Raw genomic sequence first — 18,887 nt, 5'->3', positions numbered from 1 at the left:
AGAATCAGCACAATCATCTCCTTGTGGGGATGAATTAAACAAGAAAAGGAAAGGTAGGAAACCAACTTCAGAATAAAAGCTTGCTCAGAGGCTCAGAGCATGGAAACATGAATCTGCGCATTGGAGGATGAAGAAGATGCAGATTACTAAAGATGAAGAAATGGTGTGCAACTAAAGTAAGGACTTCAATGATCCAGAGTGAAGTCAAATGAACGCAACTAAATAAATTTACACCTAGAGTTTACCATTTATGGTCCCAGCTGTTGAACTAACTGCATTTCCATTACCCTGAAATGTCACAGTAAAGAACACAAAAAAGGCTTAAATCCAACCCAAGCACTCTATTGTATGATTTGCAGCATCATTGTTGATCTAAGTAAACCTCTCGCCTTTGATTCCCTATTGTTGGACTTACTTCATTGCCGAACTGTGCAACGATCTCTGCACATACCTTTCAATTGCCTACTTCACCAGCTATTTGGTTTCTTGAAGGGAGATCACTGTTTCAAAAGCGCCAACCAAAGCCTTCACCTTACTCTTCCGGGTCTTAACCAGTTCACTAGCTGTTTCTTCAATCATATTGTTGAACAGTCCCCGGCCTTCTTTCTTCTCTCGGACGTCTTGATGTTTCAAGGTGACTTTTACGGATCTTGGTGTGCTGCTATTCTTGCCACCCTCAATTTCCTCTCTTCTCTTGAAGGTTCTCCTTCTGGCATCAGCCTTCGGATTTTGGTTCTCTTCAAAAGCTCTTCCTCGTCTATTCTTTGGCCTCCTTGGACTACTGCTTTCAGCTTGAGTTCCAACAACCACTTTGCCCTTCCTCAAGCTAAGATTCACAGCTTTACATGTTTCATTTTTCGCAGAATTTGTCCTATCTTGTGTTGGCCTCTGTGAAGTCCCTGATTGTACCAAACTATCAGATTCACCGTGACCAGAATAAGAGCAGCCTTCTCCTTCGTTGTCTGGATAATCAGAAGGCTCATGTTCTTGGGATTTTGGAGATGGATATTTTGGGAGAGAAAGATGCTGTGGCAGTAACAAGGATTGATCTGGAGACATTTTAGCAGCGCTTCCATTTTGGTCATCCCCAACAAAAGTGGTAGTCGTAGAAGTAAATTCTGAAGGTATGTGCTCAGTCTCCTCGTCAATGACATAAAGGGTCTTCTCCTGGACCACCACTTCTTTGGCGATTTGTACAACTTCAGCATTCTTGGTGCTGTTGCGATTCTTGTTCTGATTCTTCAGAGGGGACATAACTTTACTGGCTATGCCCTTTCTCGGTCTCATACTTGGAGATCGAGAAGAAAATTCTAGGGAATTAGAAGTAGTCAAGGATACCGACTGATTCTTTGCCGCAACTATGGAGGTCCTAGTATACTGCCTTGTCGTGATGTTATTCTTTTTTCTATGGCTTGAGTCTCCCGATGAGTCAGGCAATGACATAGGCTCGGCTTCTAAGGGTTCCCTTTTCATCTTCGTCGACCTTGAGTATGTTTCTGATGAGAACATTGCTGAGGCTCCCGGAGAAAATTGTTTTGTTCCACTTGATGCCATACCTGGTTTCACTTTTTTACGCAGATAGGAGAAGTGGGTTTTTGAGCTGCGTGAAGATTTCAACTCAGCCTCTGATTTCTTCTTCCCTTTTGCATTGAACTGAACCCGAGCATGGTCAGGGGCCGGTCCTCCTTGTTTGCCCACATTAGCTATATCAGAGGTTTGGCATTCCAAATTTGACAGAATCCTGAGCTTATTCGTCGGTTGTCTCGCCAAACCTGGCGCAACCACATCTTCTGCCAACAGCAGTTCATCAGGCAGCTTCCTGGTGGTCTTCCCACGGATTGGATTTATTGGCTTTGTTTTGAACGTTTGTGGCCCTCCATATTTGCAATGTTCATGGCATGATCCCACCGGAGCCCTGAGATAGTGTGGGGTTCTTCCACTTCTCGAAGACCGCGGTTTTCCCGCAGAATTTCCTTCATCTGTATTGATTATTTCCGAGGTTGCGGGGGACTTGCTGCACTCCTCAGCCATTTAATGAGGAGAAAATACACAAGATGAATTGTTTATGAACCCTGTCACAAAACAAGAGTTCTTCAATGATGGAGAAAAGTTAGGAACTGCCTGCAAATAATGGATGCTTAAGTCATTGAACAAACTCCCAAGACATCGTTGAAGCAAAACTTTAAAGCTAAGACTATGACCACGAGCTCCAGAAGCAGACATCAGTTGAGAGGAGACGAGGATACAAGAATCAATTGAAGAATAACTGCAGGATATGCAATTTTAGTAAACGCTATACGAGGAAAGGCAACAGTCATTCCATAATTTGACATTGCAGTTGGATGTACGGTTTATTTTAGTTCAAGTACAACAGAAGAAAGACGTGTGAAAAACTTAAATTTCCTCGTCTACCATTTTTTAAGTTGCCTTGTTTTAAGTCTGCTTGTTCAGAGACGTAATCTCGAGTGTTCGCCGCATGGTTTTACATTTAGAGACGTTTTAATGGCATCATTTTGTTCATCAAATTGCAAAAGGAGTTTTAGAAATGTGAAAAACAAGAAATACATACCAATCCATAATAGCTTATTTGGTTTTAGACCCTCTAGCAAAGGTCGAACAGAACAAAAAACTGTCGTAAGGCACACTATACCACATGTCGATCGGAACACAGCCAGGCAAATCGATTGACTGCGACTCTAGTGAAAATGGGGTGTTCTTATCGGGACAATGCTTCTGTGAAAACACGATTTAGTTGGACGCTTTCCGCACATGTTTATCTATCTACGGATCAGAAACAACCTCCCTTTCGCATGAATTATCAATGGAAAGTTGATTCCCACCCAAAAGAAGGGCAACTCTGGATGATCCTCTAAAAGAATCACCGAGAACCTTCACATGAAAAAAAAACCAGGCTCGTACCTCTCAAAAAACCATCGATAGCTGAATATCCTGTTAAGAAGTCCGCTAAAACGGCCAAAGCTTAATCAAGAACAGAGGAACATGGCAATGAGGAGTCACGACTACATATGTACTTGCTCGAGGACGGTCAGTATTTCAAAATCCAAACCCGACCCGCCATCAGCTGGACACCGACCCAGGTTTTTCCTGGTTTTGGCCGGCTAAACCGGCTCACTGCCTCTACCGCTTAACAATCCTGTTCAACCTCTGACACGGGTTCAAAAACGCCGGCAAATAACGAAAGAATGGGCGCTGTAGGCCCGTCTTTGATTCAAGATAAGTGCTAGCTAACGTACCTTTAAACTTGCGTATGCAGAGACTGCTTAACGACAAAGCAAAGTTGATATGAAGCACAAAGGATATTGCCTGAGTCCCACCTTTTGTGTATAGATTTCATGTATCAGAGAGAGAGAGAGATGGACGAGTTCCTTTGCCATCGTAAGATCGTGCGGGCAAGTCTTTTGTGGCTTTAATGGGTTGAGGTGGGCTTTTTAATGGGCAAGTGCATTTGTTGAAGGATTCTGTGCCAGATTGCCTTGTTTATCTATTTTCCCTTTCTGGCCAGAAATTAAATTCTCTGGATTTGTTATCTAAAACGCGAAGATGGAATTAGAAGTCGTAATCCAAAGGCAATAATGATAGGGACAAATGCCAGAAAGAGTCATTCCCTGACCAATTTGATCATTTAGCTCATATTTACTTAGCCTTAGGGACAATGTTCATGAAGAGGATGTGTCATCGGTAAGCAAAAGACCGGTATGCGCAGAATAGTATCTAATCCTCAGAATAAGATAATCTCACAGCTGTTACAAGAACTGATCATTTTTTTTTTCTTGTTCATCGGTTTTCCAAGTCAAGACTCAGGTAGAGGGCCGACTTTCAAGTATACGCACAGAGCCGAATAGAATTTAAGCAGTAACTTTCAACTAATAGCATGGATCTTGTTTCATATAAAAATGCTAAACAAGAACTTTCTGGTAGATACACTTCTGTTTTCATTTTCTGAGTAGACGGCATGAAAAATGTCCTGTCAACTCCTAATAATAAAGGGTTTTAACAAATTTTCACAGATGAAAAGTTTTGCTGATGATAGCGGCTTACATGTAAGGTTATGTTCCTAATCTCTGTTTCCTCCCGGAGACGGTCTTCTTCACAACTCCGATAGAGACTAAAAACTGGTCGAGGGATGACAGGGTCTTCATGTCATCAGGAGGGAAGTAACTGGCGGCCTTCCCCAGAAGTGATGCGAACAGAAGAGAGAGCGACGGTCGAGTCACATATCGATCGCCCAACAGATCATCTAGAAATGCAAATGCTGCCAAGAAGTCGGACCTGCTGGCATTTATCGGCGCAGCAAAATGAGCGGGAATTATTCTCTTGAATCTCCAGTCCCGTGCAATACTGTCAATCCAATCTCTAACCTGAAATTTAAGAAAATAAATTAATCGATTAATTAACATAATCACCCCACAAGGTTCTTTAAAGTGGTTTCTGCACTTTTCAATAGGCTTTATCCAAACACATGCATAGGTCCTATACTAAAACGGTAACGCCATAATGGGTAGACTCTACTTTGGCATACAGTAAGGACAAAGCACAAATTCTAACAAAGAGGAAAGTTGCATAGACAATGGTTATTTTTACCTTTTCAGGGACCTTGCTGAAGACTAGTGTCTTCACAATGGGAGAAACAATCAGCTTCTGTGACATCTGAGAAAAGCTGGCATTTGGTTCCAAAAGATTGGATGGGCCGAGAAACAATATTTGGAGGACCATTCTTTCCCAACCTGCAAATTTTTTTGGCATTGCCTCATTATCTTTGCGATACTTGTAAAGCAACCTTGATTTGCTCCTGCAAAATCTCTTGATATTTCATGAAGGCGGATAACTGAGACAGAATGAACCAACCTTTCTGACGGGTCATGTTATTGTCGACAACAGGCTCCTCCGGCACTTCCTTCCCCTTACTCAGGATCTTCACTGCCAATCCATTCTTCGCGGATGCTAACAAGGACTCTTTGCTAATACATTCCGGTGGCTTTCTAGGGACGAATATTACGGCATCGGTTACAAGTAAAGTTCTCGTGCGCTTGTGGTAAAAAGCTACCTCAACATATGGCCCAATTCCTGTAATCAGTACAAAAAGGAAAATTATTTCCTGCTGGAACCCTGCAAAGCGATAATAGGAATTTCATTTGTGATGAGTATTACCAACTTCTGGTGAGCTCAAGACCTTCTGTTCAATCTCGTCAGCCCATGGGGTTGACCAATCCTCATCTACCAATGTTCTAGCACGAAATATTCCAAAAAACTCTAGGGGCAAATTGAGTGGCCAACTCCACTGCCTTGGTGCTACCCATACTCTGGCCTTTGGGAATTTCCTTGAAAACGGGCCAACAAAAATTTTATGCTCGTATGCGAAAGTAGGCAGGACAATGTACTCAACCGGCGCCCCTAGCTCCTTCACAAGCTGGCAACAGAAAAGGAAATATGCTGTCAGAAGGTGCATTTATATCATAAATAACCACAAATACTATCGAGGCTAGAAATCAAGGTTAGAACAGCTTGTGAATGGTCAGGTGACAACTAGATCCCTTGCAGAAAGATAAACTTCAGTGAACTTAAAGATGACGGATGGTGGTGGTTTTCTTTACATTATCCAGAGTTTGCTTTTCTTGGGCTAAACTGCATGTTTCCATAATTCCAAAAAGCAGAAGAACAATTCAAAGTACCTCTGAGAATTAACACAGAAAGGAGATGCCATCATGCAGATACAGAAGGAAGAGATCTTTGAAGAATTTTGTTCTTAAAGTCCTCAGTGTACTTAGATGCTACATTAAATGTTCTTTGGACATGTAAAAGGGTTTTGGCATGTTTTAAGAACTTGTCGTGTAAAATTTCTTAACTCTCACTTTATTTCAATGTCCTTACATAAATTTACAATATGTATTTGGCTTAATTGCTGCCTCAAGTCACCAGTTAACAATCATAGTGCTATGCAAAATTGATCAATAGAAACACGTTTCTTGTCAATGACACTCATGTTAAGTCAGGTACAACAATATTAGGATTGAAGGGAGAGGGAGACTGGCACTCGTTATCTTGCCCTTAGGAAAAAATGCATCTCGTCGAGGTTTTTTCCCCTCTTACAAAACAGAACAATTTTAAGAAGTCTGAGGTCTCCATAGAGAGAGACAGAAATTAGAGGAGTCTGAACATATGGTCTCAGAAACCAAGTAAATGAATTACTAGGAAACCAGATTTAACCTCAATGCACTCCTTCGTCGGAGCAATGGGTGCATGGACCCATAATCCTCCAGATTTGAGCTTAATAACTGTCATCCGGATATTCGTAGAGACGCTGCTAAAGCCCAATGCTTGCTCTTGTTCAAATAGCCATATGCATCCTTTCACTGCCTGGGCACAAATGATTATTAGTACAAGAGGATCAGCAAGAAAACAGCAATGGTCCTAAAATGTTGCATTCCGCAGCGATTAAAAACTCTTGATCAACCATGCAGTGCTGTTTATACTTCTTTAACATCCAGCGAGAAGGTTAACAATTTCCAGCAACTACGGCAATCATGGAGGATTTGGCAATGGGGGTAAACAGTACCTATCAGGCAGAATCTGATGTAGGTTGTGCTGTTTCATTAGCTATAAAGTGAATGAAATTCCGCAGGCTGTTGTTCCCTTGCTTTTCATTATCTGCTTTATGAACATACATAATTTGACACTACGTACATAATGGAAGACAAGCTAATGCCAAATAATTTGCTTCAATGTGCATTCCACTGTTTATTTCTTTAAATTCCCCAACCAGAACTATTTTGCCCACTTGGCCTCTTTACTTCAACTAACTCCAAGGACCTAACAGCTTTTTTTTTATCATCTAATTCCCAGGACAATATGGAAGGGGGCAAAATGATTGAACAACTAAAGAACTAATATCCCAATGACTGTGCAATCTGCTCAAGGGCTTTATATCATGTAATTGTCCAAAATTCACTATAGGCTAAAATAAGTAGCACGCTGAAAAAATATCCTAAATTAAAGGGAGGATCACAGAAAAGCTAACCTCGGTCCTAATGGTGCGCCTGTTGAGAAAAGGGCCAAGAGGGAAAGGAAAGCCTGTGATGTTCAGATAAAACCTCCTGCCGCCGCCGCCACCAGTCGAGACAGCCTCAGCTGCAGCACTGGCCGAAGCAACCACCAAACTGAGAACATTTTTCCCATAATTTCTTGGTTTTAGCTGCAAGGAGACACACTTCAACGACCCACCGAGAAAGCTCGAGTTTTGTTCCTTCAGACAGCGTGAATTCTGAAAAGGAGTGGATTTTGGACAAGAAACAGCCATGGTCGCCACCATTTTTTCATGCAATCCCACCGTTCGTGGGGGTTTAGTTTTTTGCTTGCACCAAAAAATGAGCAGGCTGAGGAAGAAAAATTAGTGGGGGTCGCATCTTCCCGCAGGTCCCAGTTGGTGTCCGGAATCTCCAGGCTCTGCTTTTGACACGTGTAAGGATCCGAATTGCTTTGTCCTATCCTACCTGGATCTTCCGAGGGTTTATTGTGGACGTTGAAAGAGAAAAGAAAGTACATGGAATTTAGAAGCAAAGGGAACGTTCCAGGATCAGTGCAACCGAGGAACTCTGAGACGTACAAATACAACGCTGGCCACTTGAAAGTTATATTTGGCCAAGTTGCATTGTTGCATAGGTTTCATCTAGCAGACCCCAGGTGCTGGAAAGTTACCCAGATCGAAAGATCAAGTTGAAACCGGGTCTTACCTCTACTGTCGACTCCGATATTTCAGCAACAGCTTTAGGTTCGTCGACCCAGAGAAAAATCTTACTGGTCTTCTCGCTAATTCAGACTCAAGACATGCCATGACCATGAACTTCAGTTGGAGGAGTCAACATCGGCCACCACATCAATAAGCAAAACTCAAAATCTGACTTGGATGAATTCAGTTACTTTTTACGTGCCCTCCCTCACACTCATAATCATAGTTCACTTACAGTTAAAGCTGCACAGATGTTACTTTATATGGCTTTTTTTTTCTTTTCTTTGTTGAGAATATTATTCCCTCAAAGCACATTCTGAATGCTGCTGGAGACTTTCAAGCTGTGTATAGTTTCTACACTAACTGGAAAATTTATATCCGGGACCTTCCTGCATGAAGCTTCCAATCACTACCCAATTCAACAACATTGCACAACTCACATTCACTGTCTGGATGCAGTTTTGGTTTCTGGAAATGGTCATCTTTACATCAACACCAGTCATTACATTTCGGTGAAATCCAGTCAGGACAACGTCCAGGTATGTGCAATCAATACAATGAACAGCTGGGACTTCTCCAAATCTCTCACCATCACTTGGAAGAAAGAAAGACCTCCTGACTTCATGACAATCCACTGGCTAAAAAGAAATTGCACAGATGAAATGTTCCTTTTTACAAAGCCACGAACCATCTCCTCCATCTCCTCCGGCATAATCGAACAAAGATTTCATTTTTAACATTGGTCTCTATACAAACTCACAGCTTTATAAATCAACTAAACCACTAAAAAGAGTTTTTCAACATTATTCTATAAGAGCCCCGCCACATTAAGAAGACATAGCAACCTCTGGCAGTGATTCTCTGGATGAGATAGTCCTAACACAGAGATTTATTAAGAGTAACTCTGAGAATGAAGAACCAGCACAAAAACAGAACCAGCACAAAAACAAGGCCGTCAAATCACACTGCCAATGAGTTTCTGAAAAGACATGACAAAGTTTAAATCACATGACCAACTAGCCTAGTTGATGATAAGGGAAATAATGAGATCACGGACTTACAGAAAATGAGCAGCCAAGAATTCCATGGAAGGTGAGACTTAGAAAAATTTATATGGGTATGAGGGTATTTTTCACAGATGGAAGCTAATATTCACACTGAAATAGGCAAAAGCAACTGGCCTCTTAAGTGATGATCTCCCTCACAAGCCAGTCCAAGCTAGGATATGCAAAGTACAAGATGAGAAAGGAAGGGAGAGCAAAAAGAACTGTGATAAGCATGTACAAAGCCAAGATGGCTGCACTGGCCGGTATTGCATATAGCACAATGAGGAGGAATATGATAACTAGAGGGAATTTTGCCGTCAGGTGAACAAAGAAAACCAGAGATTTCCGCAAGGAAGAATGTATTCTTTCCATATTGAGAGAGACATTGACACGATTTTGATCATGACTTGATCCAGCTGACTCACTACGGTGGACATGTTGCATCCTCCTCAAGTTACCCCTGCTCACTCGACTTCCCAGAGATGGATTACTGTTTGATGGCCACTGTAACTGATGATCTTCACAGGAGGAGGAGCACAATTTCCCTCGGTCACCATTCATGCTCTCGACCATCCAGAGCAAGAAATAGTTCTTTCGGGGAAACTTAAGGTTGCCCTTATAAACTAGACGGAAGGACAAGAGATTGCACCATGGACAGGAGATGAAGAGCGGAAGCTGAATCGGAAGAGTAGGAAACTTCACAACTGCCCATTGCAATCCTAAAATACAATTTTTGCAAAGGGTATGGCCGCACCACAAGACATAAGGGACATTTTCAACTATATTAAAGGATTCCCAGCATATAGGGCACTCCAGACCTTCCTCTGTGCTAATATTGGAAGAGACATCATCATCTGAGCATTCTGATGCAGCTTGAGTCGATTTTTGATTCTCACTTTTTGAAACAACATTTCCAGCACTAAAGTTGGGTCCAAAATTCCACATTCTACGGAAGGCGTAAGGGCACAAGGCTTCACAAGCGACTCTATTAGGAGAAGTTTAAAAAATTGATGCACTCGGTAGGCATCACGGAAAATTAGCCTTGCCTGGGTCAATAGTGCTTGCCAGAGCAACAAGCTGTCACCATTTCACCTGAAAATAATAGACGAAGGAAAGATGAAATACATGCTTGGCGAGCATTGGAGAAACTATAACCTATATGTACTGCCTACATAATCGACATGTTCTCTCAAATGATAAAAAAAATGGGTAAAGTACACGGGAAATGTATGGACCATTTTGCCCAAGTAAGTCACTAAGAAGTAAGAAACCATTTAGAAAGAAACTGCTCAAGTCAATCAAATGACCAAATAAGCACTAGGATGTGTAACAAGTGATGTAAGAATGTGAAAGTGGGAAAATAAGTGGCAGCACACAAATAACAAAAAGCCGTAGAGCCATTCAGCGCGATCTCGTTTTCTCCCCGGACATTCATGCAGGGAACTATGAGGATATAAACAAGACAAGGAATCTACAGATTAAGGCAGACAGAAACGTAATGAAACAAAACATCATCATGTGATCGAGAGCACATGGCATGGAGGTTTCAATTCGCGATGAACAGATAAAATCTCTTCATTAAGAGAAACATTTGAACTTCTTAATGATGCAATTTATCAATTACTGCGCCAAGACAAGCATATGCAAGACAGAGCACAAAAAAGTGAAGAACTCATTGTCAAGCACTCATATGATTTTCCCAAATTTACAGCACACTAAGCCCGGTCAGGCAAACACAATCAACCACCGCCGACAGAAGCCTAGCCCAATACGAGCATCGAGAAGCCATTGATACCCGAGTTCAAGGAGAGAACGAACCTCCCAATAGAACGCCCAGGTTTCCCGATCCCTATAAAGGAGAAAGAACCGAAAGCCCTAGCCTCTAACCGGAAAAACAGAAGCGAAGGAACGAGCTCACACGACAAGCAAATTCCATATTCGGTGCTCAAAAATAGTACTACCCACACGGCAAGCAATCTAACCAGAAGATCCCAGATCTCCAGAAGACGCTTCGACGGCTCACTCCGACAAAATGCCCCAATCGACGGCACGAGACACCAAACACGTCTGAATCTCCAATCTCCTCGGCGCCGAGAAGCAACTCTGCGAACTCCAAATCTCAGTCCCCATCAGTTAATAACTTCGTATCTCAACAAACACAACAACTAAAAAAGGGGGGCAGCAAAAAACGACAACCTAACATTCAAACGACAGAGACCGTCGTCAAGAACCTGACATTAAACACAAAGGAGGAAAAAAAAAACGGAAATCGAAGAAGACCCAATTGAAAACCCTCGGGGACGTGAAGGATTTGCAGGGAGAACGAGATGGGAGTGCAGGGTTACCTCGTCAGCTCGAGCAAGTCGTGGGGGGAGAGAGCGAGAGCGGAGACCGATATCGGTGGACGCACGCGCACGTGACGAGATTAGAAGCGTGCCGAAACTCGGAGCGACCGGGAGACGGTGGGAGCAGCAGAGACAAAAAACAGCGTGCCAAATGTGCGGCCACGATGCGTCGAGGCGTGTCCAATCCAACGTCGTGGAAGCGTCCCCGTTTCTCGGGCATTCGCGACACGTCACCTGCCGACATTCTTCGAGCAATTTCAACCGATGTGGAGTTGGATCGACAGATTGAACAGAGAATATCAGAGACATGTAACGGGAGAGCACGTCAGTAACGTCGCTCCCATTCTTGTTACGGCCGCATCCCACGCCTCTCGATGATGCTGCGATGCCCACGTCCACAAATTATTTCTCTGAAAATGGGAGAATAACATAGGCTTAACGGGTTAATTTTTTTATAATTTTACGGCGGCTTGGACAGTAACAATCTGATTCGACAAGAGCGGGAAGTGCTTATCGGAGGCATTAAAATCTTGAACAATGAACTGCTACTTAACATAGCGAAGAGGGTAAAAATGAATCAAATTTTATACCGAAAGAGAAAAAAATATATATGTCAAAATCGAAATTAACGTATGTAAGTTGCACATGACATACATCTACTCCAAACCTTCATGCCCCACGTCTTATTTTTATTTGAAAATTTATCAAAACTAAACATAGATGAAGACAAATTAAGGAAAAGAGCCAACCTTAGAAATTCTTGAGAATTCATATTCTCGACCACTCTTTCCCTCTACAGATTTTTATCTAAGATTTTGTTTGTTTCGCAATAAATAAATAATTTAAAAATATTTTGTTAAAAATAATCACTTATATTATCTATAAAAATAAACAAACAAAAAACATTTTCATCGCTTATATCAATATTAAGACAAACAATTTTTGGTAAGACCATTTTTTAAATTATTTATTTTTTACGAATCAAATGAAACCTATATATAGAAAATGAAGCACCAGGTAGCTACATGATCGTGGAAAAGAAAATTTCGATTATTTCACGTAATTCCTAATTTTTCTTTGCTCCTCGAGTGTGTGTACACTCACAAGTACCATGCATTCCATCAGCGAGATCCCGCGGTTAGCGACCAGGAATCCATCGATCCACGCTAATCCAACACTAACAGTACAAGCAGAGATTTGATAAGCTGCTTTGCTCGGAAATGCACTCATCAAAATGCAGATTGACAGAGACCAAAGCTTACCCTGTCTCTCACTCCAATCATTTGTGCAGTCCATCCAGCATCTAAAATCACGGCCAGCGTTCGCGAAGAATCACAGCCGTTTTGGAAGATTTTGGAAGGCCAGGAGTTCCCGACACAAACAGGAGTAAAGCAATCGAAAGTGCAAATGACATTCAAAGAGCAAGGAGCAAGAAACGGAAAAACATTCCGATAAGCAGCTTAACCAATTAAGAAATATGCGCACTGTTTGGCAAATGATTTGAACATCATACCGTCTGAGCAAAGCACTGATGGTCTGTGTAGGATGGTCTGCTGGAACAGGAAATAGAACCACGAGAATGAGTAGCTCTTATTGGAAAAATTGGATTTGACAACAAAGCTGTGGCCACCAGCAACAGATAGCAAAGTAAGAAACTTCAAAGCTCCTTTTTTGTCATTAAAGGCGCTTGCAGAACTTGATTCACAAGCATAAACAAGCACGAGATTTCAAAAGAGGTCAGTGATGGGCTCCCGCAAAAACCTCTCCATCTGCTTCGCCCTGGTCACTATAGACATATCAAAGATCTTCATGTCGAATTCCACCACAAGCCCACCAAGAATACTGGGATCAATCTGCCAGATTCAAGCAACTCCGATTAATTCCCATTTTAAAGGACACGACTCACTGAAAAAGGGATAAATTACAAATTAACCACGCACCTTCTGCTCAAGAATTACTTTCTTCCCTTTTCCAATTACATCTTGTAGTGTCTCCTTTAGCTCTTTCTCCTCTTCTGGGGGCAGAGGCTGGAAGGAAATGAAAATGGACCAACAACACGGAATTCAGTTTCAAACTACACAGCAGTTCATAGCTTTAAAGCACCAAAAGTACTCTGACTTCCGCATCACCTGCAAAGGCTTGCCAGGGTACTGCTAAACTATGTTTGCTAGGCCAAGCCACAACTACGAACTACAGGGCACATATCAAAATAGAATCCAAAGACAAAAGCAACTCTTACATCTGAGAACCCATAAAACTGTCAATGCTACCAACTATATGGAATCTCTTTCCTTATGAATTGCAAGGGGAAGCAATCAAATAAAAAGATAGCGAAGGAACTCACAGGAACTATAAATCAAATTCTTGCGAAATCAAAGGCTATTTCATCTTCGAAACTGATATAAGCTGTTATCAAGGAAAAATGGATTGCATCACAATAGTTATATATGTCTCCATGAAACACTTATATGATTGATTAGTTTTCAAATTTTACACGTAAATTAGACTTTGGCCGATATTTATGAATGAGCTCAACTAAATAAACATTTCCAAAGTTCTGCCTAAGCTGTCATGGTGATGTCGCATTACCTGAAGCAGGCTTATATCATACGACATTTCACAGTAAGCCTAAAAGAAAACAAAAGAAGGAAGACTTGTGCTACTTCATATTATGAAACCCAAATTAATAGTACCACATATTCACATGCATCTGAGAGTACATCCAACTAAATAACATACAATGACAGTTGTAACAATGGCCTTCACTTCTCCTCTGTGCGCCATGGTCAGCTCTCTGAACTTCTTAATGATGTCATCTAGGTATCTCAGCCTCCCATTCTCAGCCAGCAAAACTAGAAAAGACAATTGAGCATAGTTACGGTCGGTATGGCGAAGAGAAGCAGTGAAGGATAAGAAAGAGACCCATTACCAAGGGACTCATAATTTGAAGGGAATCAACAAAGTAGTTAAGGCACAAGCCCGTTTAGAATCTCACAAAGGTAGCTTCGCAGAAATGGAGGAAAATCAACAGGGAAAATATTGAAAGGAGGTCATCATAACAAGAGCACCAACAATACACAACACTATAATCCTTTGCAGAGATGACTAGCACGCAAATGCCTAAGCCATAAAAACAACAAAATCAAGTTGACCACAACACGCAGCAGTAATGAAAGTAAGCCAGAAGCCCACATGGAATCCATCAAGTAGTTAATGCAGAAGCCCATATTGAATATTGCAAGGTTAACTTCGCAGAAATGAAGGAAAAGCAACAGAGAAAGCATTGAAAGGAGGTCATCATAGCAAGAGCACCAATGATGCACAACAATATAATCCATTGCGGATACGACTAGCAAGCAAATGCCCAAGCCATATTGAATATTGCAAGGTTAACTTTGCAGAAATGAAGGAAAAGCAACAGAGAAACCATTGAAAGGAGGTCATCATAGCAAGAGCACCAACAATGCACGACAATATAATCCATTGCAGAGATGACTAGCAAACAAATGCCTAAGCCATCAAAACAACAATATAAAGTTGACCGCAACACGCAGCAGTAATGAAATTAAGCCAACCAAAGACAACAACTACAATCAAAAGCCTACCAAAGGGGTACCAAGACATAGCTAGAAGGCACTGTACAGTCTGGTCATGTGGAGTAAACCATAAGTGATTGATGTTGATAAATGAACTTACACTCAAGTATACAGTGTCAGGGACAATTGGCGATAGCAAATGAGCTCAGAAAGGCAGCATCCTCAACCTACTTAAGCCACACCAGGCTTTTTTAAGGAAAAATGTGCTCATGGATACAAACCGATACAACGCTAAAGATCTTGGGGAAAATGAATAGTCTACCTAACATGGATCAGCCCTATCAAGGACCACGCATGGTCATATGACATTAACCACAAGTAAGAGGTGTCACTGACTAAGAAATGACAAGAGTAGAACTATAAGTTTTTTCAAGAGGAGGTTCATGCAGCAACCCATCACCAACAACTACAACACGAGAAAGGAAAGGCGGATAACAACAATGAGCCTTCCTAGCAAGCAAGTGGAATAATACTTCCAAACTGCAAAAGGAACTTTTAAAACACGTTTGCAAGCTAAGAGCTATAACGAAGCACCAATTGGTTGCATATATAAGGGATAAAAGTACCAGTAATGGAACATACAAAGAAATTGCAGTACATATTCGAGACACATAAACTCAACCAATTACTTTCTAGTGAAAATTCGGGGAGATGTTACTAGTGACAGAAAGGGAAAATGAGGCAAAACCAAAGTGTCGGTTTCTCCAAATATACAGATGATTGAAGAATGAGCTCAAGAAATATTTCTCGTTACGATGCAGAATTCACTATTAAAAGGACCAACAGAAGTGTATAATACGAGACACAATATATGACGACTCAGATTCCAAATCATAGAGGCAACAAAAACAACAGTTATTAGTAATCAAACCCAACAAAGTAGAGCGAAATCTCATACCCAAAAAGTTCTTTGTGACTTCCGAAAATTTAGCTTCATCACAGATAGCACTAATAGCCTTAACTCTAAGGCCTGCAGGAACGGTTAAGTCCTTCATAAACTGTGAAAAGGTAGAACTCCTTGCTGAGGCAGCCACCAGGTCAACAAACTCAGACTCAACCTTATCCAAAGCATTAGCCTTCACTGCAGCCAGGTATAGAGCAGAAGCATAGTTTCCTGAACCACCGTATAAGACAAGAGGCACCTGCATTGCCAGACAGGCAGAAGAAGACTGAGTTAAATCACTCTCTTCTCAGTTTCCCAATCTTTTACAGATCTCAACAGCTTTCTTAACTTACATAGAAAAATCAATTGTTTGCACCGTAACATCTCAAGTTTACATTGACTAAAACAGAGTTCAATGAGAATGGTAGCTTTGACTAAGATATTAAAGCCATCAAGCATTTCCATAACTAAAGCACACTGAGGGAGCATTCTTGAGAAAATTCCAATCCCAGGCTAGAAAGTTCCCTAGAAAAGCGAAGGATGCCTCCTTCCAAGCATATGCACGAGAAAACAGTGTTTCCTACAACAAACTGCCCCTTAAAATAAAAGACTTTTCTTAAGTACATCATTTACACTTTAGTTACCTTGACTTTGTCAACCTTCTTTGCCAAATCAGTAGAATAATTTCTTGAAACCTGCAAGAAACCAATGTCAAACAGCATATGAAAAACGAAATGGACATATATGCTTTACAGAGTTTGGCCATTATAATCTGCATCAGGTCATGCGAACAAGCAACTAATGGCTGGTGATAAAGTCGTGCTAATGGGTCTGACTAAGAAACTACAACATCTTACGGAAAGTAAGAATCAGTCACAGTCCAGGACTGCTACTACGAGAAAAGAGCTGCTAGTAAAACAAGAACATTAAATTCCATGTAATGCAGCTCCCTTACTGCCCATTCCTTCCAATTTTCTTATTTTTTGGCAAAAAAAAAAGGCCAATAACCAGACATGACAAGCAAAGCAAAATAGAACTAAACTAATCGTCACAAACTATAGAGACATTATGCTAGAACAGCCTACTCATCGTAGAGCGATTAAAGAGCGACCGCCTCGAGTGATCTCTCAAAAAAAAAAAAAAAAAAAAAAAGACAGACGATATCATCAAATCCCAATGTGCGCCACACCTATCCTTACACACGAACCTTCCCAATTTCAGACAGAACTATTGGAAAGAGATACTACGATACAGATTACGATGCCAAATCCACATTTCTTCCTTTGTATTTCTATCGATCAGTAGGTACCTCGGCTTTGGAGAAAGTAGGGCACAGCAGAGCGCGGCGAAGAGCGCATCTCTGACCCGACATCGAATCGGCTGCGGCCATCATTCTGCTGAGAAGAGGGAGGCTCGATCTGATGCGCCCGGCCATTGCCATTTGCTCTCAATGACGGAACCGAACCCTAATTTGACCTTCTGTAAGCGTTCAAGAAAGCTAAGACTACGATGAACGTGAGAGACAGACGGTGCAATGGAACTGACTCACTGGGACCAGCTTACGAACGACGCCGTATTCTTGGATTTTGCAAAACGACAGCGTTGCGAATGACCTCATTCTTTCTTCCTTCGCTCCCCATTGCTTCCACAGTCCAAATCCAATCCCTCTAAAACCTCCTAATCCATTTTGCCCCCCCTCCCCGACCGCAAAAAAGGACACTTTTAATCACTTGACCACATAAAGAGCGACCCTTAATTAGTATTTTGCATAATCGTTCTGAATATTATTGTTGTGTTTGGTAACTATCCAGGACATAATAAAGTCGGACATAAATGGGATATAGACCGACAAAAAAAATCATAGGGAAAAGATGAGATAGATCCGGATAAAATTTCTTTTGTCCAGCTAATTTTCAAAAAACCCTATGTTGTCGTTTCCTTTCTCCTTCGTTGACACACACGACTCTGCTCACGTCAAAGTTTCACAAAAACACTTTACGAAAGCAGTGAGAGACGAAGCTCTTCTTCTCCATTCTAATCCGACAAATTCAAGCTCCATCTCCGGCGAGGAGCAACATGCAATTCTTCCCCTCTTTGTCCAATCGTTTGTGGGTTAGTGAGTTCCTTCTTTGGTTTGTATTATATTTTCACGGATGCAATCGTTTGTGGATCCAGCTTTGTTTCTCTCTTTCTTGTGTTTTTTTTTTTTTTTTTTTTAATCATCTATATTGGATCTACAGGGAAGCAGCCTTCCTCATTGTGAAACAATGCTGGTGGAGTTCGGACCTGGTTTCTTTGTCTCGGGGGATAGTTTATCTCTTGATAAGTGTTGAACTGGCAATCACTAGCCATGCTATTCAAGAACACCCTCCAAGAAAGGGTTTATTCTCTCTGTATGTGACGAAATTATTGATGTTGCCAAAGTTCTTTTAGATATCTTCAAGCGACAATAAGCATAGCGGCTGAACAAGGTTTTTTGACCTCTACTTATGGGCGACACGGTTGATATAGGTCAACGGTAAAGGTATATTTCATGCTTGTCCTAGTTATTTACACCACGGTCAAGTTCGGTTCCTTGGTGAATACAGAATTATACAAATCTTTGAAGATACGATATCAAGATTGAAAATTACTTTCTTTGAGCTGCATGGGTTTGCTTGAAAGGAGAATGGAAAAGCTCTCGATTTCACAACGATTGTTGTCCCGTAATGAGCTCGCTTGTTGTTGAATAAAGGTTACTAGAATTTCATGAACTGTAATATGTCACTCTCTTTGTAGCTCTTTGGAGAATGGCAGAGACTACTTAGATATGAATAATGAAAGCATAGACATTGCCAATTTGCCATATCAAACTTTAGATGTTTCTATACTGTATTTGCCCTTTCTATTTCATATTTTGATGGATAGCTTGTAGAAAATTGACTTAAATATGTTGGATTCATGTTCATGCCTATTGTCCATATCCATTCAATGTTCAAACAACAATCATCAAGGTTTGTCTATACTTAGGAATGGATGCTAGCAATTTCGGTCAAACTCAAGGAAGGGGAACAAAGAGAGATTGATGTGTATGGACAATAGACGAAGAAAATGCACTCCTAGGTGATCTTGAAGAACTAATTGCGTAAGGAATGAAAGTTGATAACGGCTTCAAAAGTGGTTACATAACTATGCTAGAGAAGTGGTTTGAAGAAAAGTTCCCTAATTTTGGCATCAGAGGTTAATCCTCACATAGAGTCAAAGCCAAAAACTTGAAAAAGTTGTACAATAAGA

The 18,887-nt window shown here is 41.2% G+C and overlaps 4 protein-coding genes and 1 long non-coding RNA gene across 12 annotated transcripts; 1 reads left to right on the top strand and 4 right to left on the bottom strand.

Annotated features, from left to right (window-relative positions):
• Window positions 1–370: 370 nt before the first annotated feature.
• Window positions 371–3,403, bottom strand: LOC115727643. 4 transcript variants are annotated; one of them, XM_030657896.2, is made up of 2 exons: window positions 3,255–3,403; window positions 371–2,072 (listed from the first exon to the last, which is right to left on the bottom strand). In XM_030657896.2, exon 2 carries the CDS (start codon window positions 2,029–2,031, stop codon window positions 475–477), a length of 1,557 nt encoding a protein of 518 aa, XP_030513756.2. In that variant the 5' UTR covers window positions 2,032–2,072; window positions 3,255–3,403; the 3' UTR covers window positions 371–474. The 4 variants fall into 4 exon arrangements, with proteins under 4 accessions (XP_030513756.2, XP_048128529.1, XP_048128528.1 ...); XM_048272572.1 differs by lacking the exon at window positions 3,255–3,403 and adding an exon at window positions 2,890–2,941; XM_048272571.1 differs by lacking the exon at window positions 3,255–3,403 and adding an exon at window positions 2,157–2,523.
• A 457-nt stretch (window positions 3,404–3,860) lies between these two features.
• Window positions 3,861–7,476, bottom strand: LOC115727652. The gene is made up of 6 exons (XM_030657912.2): window positions 7,037–7,476; window positions 6,226–6,375; window positions 5,170–5,428; window positions 4,867–5,085; window positions 4,603–4,745; window positions 3,861–4,379 (listed from the first exon to the last, which is right to left on the bottom strand). Exons 1-6 carry the CDS (start codon window positions 7,325–7,327, stop codon window positions 4,068–4,070), a joined length of 1,374 nt encoding a protein of 457 aa, XP_030513772.2. The 5' UTR covers window positions 7,328–7,476; the 3' UTR covers window positions 3,861–4,067.
• An 817-nt stretch (window positions 7,477–8,293) lies between these two features.
• LOC115727647 lies at window positions 8,294–11,386 on the bottom strand. Of its 5 annotated transcripts, none has more exons than XM_048272346.1 (2): window positions 11,083–11,386; window positions 8,294–9,882 (listed from the first exon to the last, which is right to left on the bottom strand). In XM_048272346.1, exon 2 carries the CDS (start codon window positions 9,733–9,735, stop codon window positions 8,929–8,931), a length of 807 nt encoding a protein of 268 aa, XP_048128303.1. In that variant the 5' UTR covers window positions 9,736–9,882; window positions 11,083–11,386; the 3' UTR covers window positions 8,294–8,928. The 5 variants fall into 5 exon arrangements, with proteins under 5 accessions (XP_048128303.1, XP_030513761.1, XP_048128304.1 ...); XM_030657901.2 differs by having other exon boundaries at window positions 11,136–11,386; XM_048272347.1 differs by having other exon boundaries at window positions 11,071–11,120.
• Window positions 11,387–12,710: 1,324 nt separating this feature from the next.
• LOC115727640 (ATP synthase subunit O, mitochondrial) lies at window positions 12,711–17,151 on the bottom strand. The gene is made up of 6 exons (XM_030657893.2): window positions 16,924–17,151; window positions 16,259–16,309; window positions 15,630–15,873; window positions 13,875–13,987; window positions 13,076–13,162; window positions 12,711–12,988 (listed from the first exon to the last, which is right to left on the bottom strand). The coding sequence occupies exons 1-6, from the start codon at window positions 17,053–17,055 to the stop codon at window positions 12,863–12,865; spliced, it is 753 nt and encodes a 250-aa protein (XP_030513753.1). The 5' UTR covers window positions 17,056–17,151; the 3' UTR covers window positions 12,711–12,862.
• On the top strand, window positions 14,314–14,654 carry LOC125312859. Its single transcript, XR_007196915.1, has 2 exons — window positions 14,314–14,428; window positions 14,575–14,654. It is a non-coding gene; the product is annotated as an uncharacterized LOC125312859 (long non-coding RNA).
• Window positions 17,152–18,887: the final 1,736 nt, after the last annotated feature.

This window comes from Rhodamnia argentea, chromosome 11, assembly GCF_020921035.1.
Source record: "Rhodamnia argentea isolate NSW1041297 chromosome 11, ASM2092103v1, whole genome shotgun sequence".
NCBI lineage: Eukaryota > Viridiplantae > Streptophyta > Magnoliopsida > Myrtales > Myrtaceae > Rhodamnia > Rhodamnia argentea.
This window is presented reverse-complemented; position numbering and strand designations above follow the sequence as displayed.

Bases quoted from the DNA above. Each gene is read 5' to 3' on its own strand.
- LOC115727643 (XM_030657896.2), bottom strand. From the start codon at position 2,031: ATGGCTGAGGAGTGCAGCAAGTCCCCCGCAACCTCGGAAATAATCAAT.
- LOC115727652 (XM_030657912.2), bottom strand. From the start codon at position 7,327: ATGGTGGCGACCATGGCTGTTTCTTGTCCAAAATCCACTCCTTTTCAG. The intron at 6,376-7,036 runs GTTAGCTTTTCT...ATTTGTGCCCAG, and splicing joins GGCGCACCATTAGGACCGAG to GCAGTGAAAGGATGCATATG. The intron at 5,429-6,225 runs GTTAAATCTGGT...TTCTGTTGCCAG, and splicing joins CGACGAAGGAGTGCATTGAG to CTTGTGAAGGAGCTAGGGGC.
- LOC115727647 (XM_048272346.1), bottom strand. From the start codon at position 9,735: ATGTGGAATTTTGGACCCAACTTTAGTGCTGGAAATGTTGTTTCAAAA.
- LOC115727640 (XM_030657893.2), bottom strand. From the start codon at position 17,055: ATGGCAATGGCCGGGCGCATCAGATCGAGCCTCCCTCTTCTCAGCAGA. The intron at 15,874-16,258 runs GTAACTAAAGTG...CTGGCAATGCAG, and splicing joins AGAAGGTTGACAAAGTCAAG to GTGCCTCTTGTCTTATACGG. The intron at 12,989-13,075 runs GTGCGTGGTTAA...TGAATCTGGCAG, and splicing joins AAGTAATTCTTGAGCAGAAG to ATTGATCCCAGTATTCTTGG.